This window comes from Zophobas morio, unplaced genomic scaffold (assembly GCF_036711695.1).
Source record: "Zophobas morio isolate AGI-343-1 ecotype UQ-CSIRO unplaced genomic scaffold, CSIRO_AGI_Zmor_V1 ptg000014l, whole genome shotgun sequence".
Classification (NCBI taxonomy): Eukaryota; Metazoa; Arthropoda; class Insecta; order Coleoptera; family Tenebrionidae; genus Zophobas; species Zophobas morio.
This window is the reverse complement of record NW_026972119.1, coordinates 6,372,206-6,379,690: the sequence shown is the minus strand read 5'-3', so window position 1 is coordinate 6,379,690 and position 7,485 is coordinate 6,372,206. Positions and strand designations below refer to the sequence as shown.

General features: G+C 42.8%; 2 protein-coding genes across 2 annotated transcripts; both read left to right on the top strand.

Moving 5' to 3' along the window:
• The first annotated feature begins 980 nt into the window (after positions 1 to 980).
• On the top strand, positions 981 to 4,262 carry LOC135128788 (uncharacterized). Its single transcript, XM_064055868.1, has one exon. The coding sequence runs from the start codon at positions 981 to 983 to the stop codon at positions 4,260 to 4,262; it is 3,282 nt and encodes a 1,093-aa protein (XP_063911938.1).
• Positions 4,263 to 4,329: 67 nt separating this feature from the next.
• LOC135128787 (uncharacterized) lies at positions 4,330 to 6,123 on the top strand. The gene has a single exon (XM_064055867.1). It carries the CDS (start codon positions 4,330 to 4,332, stop codon positions 6,121 to 6,123), a length of 1,794 nt encoding a protein of 597 aa, XP_063911937.1.
• The last annotated feature ends 1,362 nt before the right edge of the window (positions 6,124 to 7,485 follow it).

Sequence of the window (7,485 nt, the reverse complement as noted above, 5' to 3'; positions counted from 1 at the left end):
TAATTTATAATATTCCTGAATCTGAAGCATCGTCAACTCAGCAAAAAGTCGATAATGATATTAATCGAGTTATGGATATATTGTCTCCGTTAGGGTCATTCCCTAAACCCAAAAAAGTTATTCGTATTGGCTCTTACAAACCTGACAGTATTCGTCCTTTAAAGATTGTGTGTAATAATGAAGGGGTGGCTAAAGAAATTCTTCGCTCTAATAAAAACAACTCCAATCGAAATAATCATTTTCGTCCTGATCTGACCAGGATTCAACGTGATTTTAACAAATCTGTTTTGAACGATTTTAGAGATAGGTTGTCCAAAGGTGAATCCGATCTAACTGTTAAGTATAAAAACAATCTGGCATATATTACTAGTAAGAGCACTTCCAGTAACATTCTTCCAAAAAATTAATTAATTTTAATTATCAAAATGTAGGCGGTATTAGGACTAAGTTAAAAGATTTTTCTTTGAACGTCAGTTCTTGTGTTTATGATGTTCTTGTTATTCCAGAATCATGGTTGTGCAGTAGTATTTCTAATGGTGAATTGTGCTTAAATAATTATAACATTTTTCGTACAGATCGTGATGTTGAAGTTAAGCTGAATATCGTGGTGGTAGAGTGTTAATAACAGTAAAAAAAGATTTGGATTCTTATGTTCGAACAGTAAGTGCTCCATTCCGGCGCACGCGCGAGTGAGCGGAAGTAGTACGCTACTGAACGTAAAAGGTGCATGAGTGAACGGTTTTCCTCTCGCGTGTTCCTCGTTGTACTTCTCAAAATCAGGCTACCAAGAACCAGGGGCCCCTGTCACCGCCAGCAGGATACTCCAGGTTAGTGGTACTTCTCAGTTATTCTCGGTCCTTCGCGCAAAGTTAAGTCACGGCACCCCGCGTGCACATTTGGTCCTAATCGAAGCCGGATCATAACCTCAAATTTGTCGGTTTATCGGTTTCTCGATCGACGCTTTATCGCGTATCGCCGCAATGACTAACGAAGAATTGTTGCAATCTCAAATTAAGAAGCTCGCCGTACTGAAATCTACACTGGAAAAGTTATTTGCTCAAGTTCAAAACTGTTATGACTCCGTGAAGAGAACCACCGTTGATACAGCTCTTCAGTTCAAGCCTCGGTACGAAAAACTAGAGGTTATTGAGATAGAAATGGATAAGACTCAGAATGCAATTATTCAGCTAAATGCAGATTTATTGGATAATCGCCATGCTCTCGAAGTCTGTAAGGTGCAAACAGCTTTCGATGATTTAGTATTTAACACACGTGGTCGTTATTTAGACCTGGTGAAGACACAACCTCCGCAGCAAACCAGCAGTAATTCGGTCGCCAACAGCAACCAGCATTTGCCCAGAATAAATATCCCTACGTTCACCGGTCGCATCGAAGAATGGTCGGCGTTTTTCTCACTGTTCGATTCGGTTGTCCACAAAAACGATGCGTTATCAGAAGCTGAAAAATTCCAGTATTTGCGCTCTTATCTGCGAGATGACGCATTAACAGTCATTGCCAATTTTCATTTAACCCCCGAAAATTACGCACTGGCGTATGAGGCATTGCAACTTCGCTACCAGAATAAAAGACGGTTGGCGACTCACTACGTCAATCAAATTCTAGGTTTTACTCCTTTATCATCCCCAAGTTCTAGCAGTTTGAGACATTTTTTGAATATTCATTCGAATTCCATTAATGTTCTTAAGGCTTTGAATCTTCAAGACCTTGGTGATTTTTTGCTGTTTCAATTATCGTTTGCAAATTTGGATCCTGTATCTAGAAAAGCTTTTGAGAATAGGCAAAGTTCAAATTCCGTTCCCAGCTATCAGGCGTTAATTGATTTCATAACGGATCAGAATCGAACGTACGAACTTCTCTCTCAGGACACAAAATCACCGAAATGTAAATCTCTATCAGTTAAGTCATTCCGTGCTTCACTCATGACAAATGCCAAATCCGATGCCTCCTCTACGTGCTCTGTCCCGTGCGTGCTCTGCAAAGGTTCACATCCCTTTCCGGCATGCAACGAATTTCTCCAGAAAACAAATGAACAGAAATATGATACGTTGAAGAGATTGAGACGATGTTTCAACTGTTTGGGTGCTCATAATCGAAATGAATGTCAATCTCGTAAAACTTGTCGTATTTGTCACAGCAACAAGCATCACTCCGTGTTACACCAGGAGTCCAAGGTGGATACCTCCGGAACTAGTACTTCTCCCTCTGTAGAGGAAAGAAAATCTCCCGTTGTGTTTTCGTGCAAGACCTCAGCGGAGCGCAACACTGTTTTACTAGCGAGTGTGACAGCCCAGATCCAAGACTGTAATGGAGATTATCACAAGATAAGAGCTGTGGTTGATCCCGGCTCTCAAGTATCAGTGATTACTTCATCAACGGCGCAACATTTGGGATTAAAAAGAAGCAGATCTCCCATTGAAGTTACTGGCATCGCCAGTTTTCCTGTCCGAACTCAAGGTCTCATTCGTACCACTCTACGCTCTAGAACTCGTGCTGATGTCGTAAACGTTCACGCTGTTGTACTTTCGGATATTCCTAATAAATTTCCTAGTCAGACGTTACCTTCTCACATTAAGGATCAGTTCAGTCATCTAACGTTAGCTGATGAAAACTTCCATCAAGCTGCTCGAGTTGAATTCTTAATTGGAGCAGATCTATATCCTCACATTTTATGTAATACGCAGCCTAATGTTATTCAAGGACAACCCTCTGCCATTGACACAATCTTTGGATGGATAATTATAGGCTCGATTTCATCTTCAACAAATTCCCCCTTGTGTTCTCTTCTCACATGCACCGATTCTCTTGATGATACCGTTCGTAAGTTTTGGGAAACCGAGACTCTTGCTGATAACCTTTCAGTCTCAAATCCTGAAGATGACTTTTGTCAAGCTCATTTCAAGGACACGCACTATCGCGATCGCTCAGGCAGATATGTGGTATCAATGCCAGTCCGTGAGCAGCGCTCGCCGCTTCTCAGCAACCGAGAGACAACTCTGAACACTTATCTCAAAATGGAAGCTCGAATGTCTCGGCGTCCCCAACTCAACGCTGCTTATATTACTTTTCTCCAAGAATACCGCGATCTCGGACATATGCAACTAGCCGCACAACCTTCCATGTACGTAATGCCTCATCATTGTGTTCAAAAGGAAACTAGTTCAACTACCAAAGTGCGAGTTGTGTTTAACGGATCCTCCCCTGACTCAAACGGGACAACGCTTAATCAGCAACTTCTGCCCGGTCCTAAGCTACAAAAGGATTTGAGCCACATTCTCATGAATTTTCGCCTTCATGCTATAGCAGTCACAGCGGATAATCAACAGATGTATAGACAGATTTGGTTGAATCCAAAGCAACGTTATCTCCAGCACATATTCTGGAGGCCAGATCCCGCTTCTAATGTGCAGGAGTATGAGTTAAAAACAGTGACATATGGTTTAGCACCATCAGCATATCTTGCTCAACGTGTCCTTCTCCAGCTCGTCGAGGACGAAGGGCATGAGTTCCCATTGGCAGTACAAGCTATCACAGAAAGCACCTATGTGGACGATATTGCGCATGGTGCCTCTACGGTTGAGGAAGCGAAGTCGCTACAGTTACAACTCGCAAACCTACTCAATCGTGGCGGTTTCCAGCTGAGAAAATGGGCTAGTAATGATCCAATTGCTCTAGATCATGTTCCAGAACAGCATCGTGAATCTCCGTTGAATTTCTCAAGTGACGATCCTTCTATTAAGATTCTTGGATTACGGTGGGATCCTCGGTCTGATACTTTCACCTATTATGTACAAGAATTTGATTCTCAAGTTACCAAGCGCACTGTTCTTTCTTATATCGCTCGAATCTTTGATCCCATGGGGTGGTTATCTCCAATTGTATTTTGGGCTAAGCATTTTCTGCAACAGATATGGATCTCTAAAGTGGGCTATGATGATATCCTGCCGCCTTCCCTATCGGAGGCTTGGGGAAGGTTTTCTTCTCAAATGCGGTGTCTACGCTCACTTAAAATTCCTCGATACATTCTCCAAAGTTTGCCACGTTTGCTCTTGGTGGGATTCTCGGACGCTTCCTCTAAAGGATACTCCGCTTGCATCTATTTACATGCGTATGATTCCAGTAGCACTTGTAGCAATTATCTTTTGAAGGCCAAGAACAAAGTGGCACCCCTCAAGACATTGACTATTCCTCGATTGGAACTCTGTCTGGAGCGTTGTTATTATCTAGACTACTTCGTGATGTGATTAAATCTCTTAAAGCCGTAAGATTTGAAAATGTTCATCTCTATACCGATTCTCAGATTGTCCTTGCATGCTCCACACCTCTCCTCATCTTCTCAAAACCTACGTGGCCAATCGTGTAGTTCGCATATTAGAGCATACATCTCTTCACCAATGGGCACACACAGTGTCGAATCAAAATTCAGCCGACTTTGCGTCTCGAGGATTATTTCCCGAAGAGATCATGGATTGTCATTCCTGGTGGAATGGACCAGATTTTATGCAGAATCCGCCGTCCAAGTGGCCCGTAAGAGGCGATAATTATGTCGCACCCGAAGAGCTCCCTGAGCGTAAAAACGATCCTATAGTTTTGCGCATCCAAGCCGACCCAGAAAATCCTCTGTATGAAGTTGTGTCACGATTTTCTTCATTTAGTAGACTACAACGCGCTTTCGCATTTATTCGCCGATGGCTACTCCGAATAAGATGTCCCGAGATGAAGGGTCCACTCTCAAGCGAAGAGATGCGATACTCGACCTTATCGCTTGTGCGTCTCACACAGCAAAACCATTTTCCTCTGCTTATAGAAGAGTTGCGTTCCAAAGGTCACACCACAACTCCATTAAGGAAGCTGTTCCCATTCTTGGATGCAATGGGTATAGTTAGGGTGGGCGGACGGCTACGACACTCCGCCCTTCCCCTAGATGCGAAACACCCTCTGCTTTTACCTCAGAAAGCTCATCTCTCGGCTTTAATTTGCGACTACTATCATCTGTACGCTTGCCACGCTGGACCTAGAAGCGTGCAGACGCTTATACAGCAGAAGTTCTGGATAATATCGATTCCATCCCTCCTACGGCAGCGCATTTTTCGCTGCATTCGCTGTTTTAAGTTTAAATCGAAACCTGTATTTCCCTTCATGGCTGATCTACCACCAGCTCGAGTTCAACCTAGCAAACCGTTTTCCTCTGTTGGCATTGACTTTGCCGGACCCTTCACGGTCAGGGAAAGTCGTCGACGTAAGGCCCACACATACAAAGGGTATCTCTGTTTATTCATATGTATGTCTACGAAAGCGGTCCATTTAGAAATGGTCTCGGAACTCTCCACGAAAGCCTTCTTAGCCTCGCTCAACAGATTCACCGCACGCCGTGGTCTACCCTCTGACATATACTCTGATTGCGGACGTAACTTTCTCGGCGCCGCTCGCCACCTGAGGGAGGTGAGTCAGTTTCTACGTTCGCACTCCTCTGAGATAACGAGTTCCTTAACTTCTTTGGAGATAAAATGGCATTTTAACCCTCCAGCCGCCCCCAATTTTGGCGGCCTATGGGAGGCTGCGATCAAATCCGCAAAGAGTCTCTTGTATCGATCAATCGGCACCTCTCTCTTAACTTTCGAAGAGTACAGCACGCTATTTTGTAAGATTGAGGCGGTATTGAACAGCCGTCCCTTATGTGCCGTCACCTCTAACCCAGAAGACGCTGTAGATTACCTAAGCCCTGGACATTTCTTAGTCGGCAGACCGTTATTGCAACCTCCTGAAGCTCCCTTGGAGGACAACTTGAATTGGACCTGTCGGTGGCAACTGCTCTCCCAGCTGTATCAGCGGTTCTGGAAGAGGTGGTCTACGGAGTATCTCCATACTCAACTCCAACGTCAGAAGTGGAATAAGGATCAACCAAACATTCAACCCGGCGCCATTGTCGCATTGTATGGCGCAGAAACTACCCCCCTTTCATGGCCGTTAGGACGCGTACAAGAGGTACATCCTGGAACCGATGGAGTCGTCCGTGTGGCCACAGTGAAAACCTCGACCGGTTTATATACGCGTCCGGTAAACAAGCTCGTGATTCTCCCAACCCAATTCTCAATGGAGAATTGAGTGAGCTCTCATAATGTGCATAAAGAACTCTCTTTAATTTTCGTTTAATTTTTCGTTAAATTTTGTTAAAATTGGTGGGCGGTTATGTTCGAACAGTAAGTGCTCCATTCCGGCGCACGCGCGAGTGAGCGGAAGTAGTACGCTACTGAACGTAAAAGGTGCATGAGTGAACGGTTTTCCTCTCGCGTGTTCCTCGTTGTACTTCTCAAAATCAGGCTACCAAGAACCAGGGGCCCCTGTCACCGCCAGCAGGATACTCCAGGTTAGTGGTACTTCTCAGTTATTCTCGGTCCTTCACGCAAAGTTAAGTCACGGCACCCCGCGTGCACACTTACGTTGTTCTACGGGGTCAGTCGGTTGAAAGTATGTTTGTACATTTAAAATATAATGACTTAGACCTGATTGTTGGGAGAGTGTATATTCCCCCTGCTTCTGCCTTAAATATTTATGAGGACTTTTGCTCTGATTTAGAAACAATTTTTAAACGATTTCCCGATTCTTCATTTATTATCGCTGGTGATTTCAATTTGCCGAATTTTGTTAAGGACGGTAATGAAACTTATCAGTCATCTGCATCGCAGAAGTTGCATAATGTTGTCAGCACGACTTGCCCATTTTTAAATCTAAAAGAAGTAAATACAATTCCTAATAGTAGAAATGCATTTTTAGACCTTATTTTTTCAACATTATCAATCTTGAAATTTCTTCTGCCTTAGCTCCTATTTTTCCCGAAAGTATTCATCATGTTCCTTGCTCTTGGAGTACGTTCGGAAAGTCGTTTTTATGATTTTGCTAATGGAAACTATACTCTTTTAAATGACTTTTATTCTTCCATATGTTGGGATTTTTATTTGGTGGGCAAGGATTTAGATGAAATGATTGCACTTTTCTATGATATAATATTTGCTGGCTTTGAGTAATGCATTCCATACAAAAGAGGTATTTTTCCTAAAAGATGGAAGAATAGTTACATCATTCCTATTTTTAAATCGGGCTAACATGATAAAATTGAAAACTACAGGGTTGTATGTAATCAGTCCGCATTTGATCATGTCATCGGTTACTGATTATAAAACTTCAAAAACTGGGTTTTAAAGATTTGACAGTGCAGTGGTTACCTTCATTTCTTTATGATAGATGGCAACAGGTTCGTATTAATAATTTTATTTCAGATTCGTTTTGGGCTTCATCTGGTGTTCCTCAAGGTTCACTTTGTGGGCCAGTTCTTTTTATACTATTTATTAATGATTTGACATGGTGTTTTCAATATTGCAATTATTTGTTGTATGCGGATGACTTGAAATTATTTGCAATAATACGTTCTGTTTAAGATTCGAAACGACTGCAGCTGGATGTGGATAA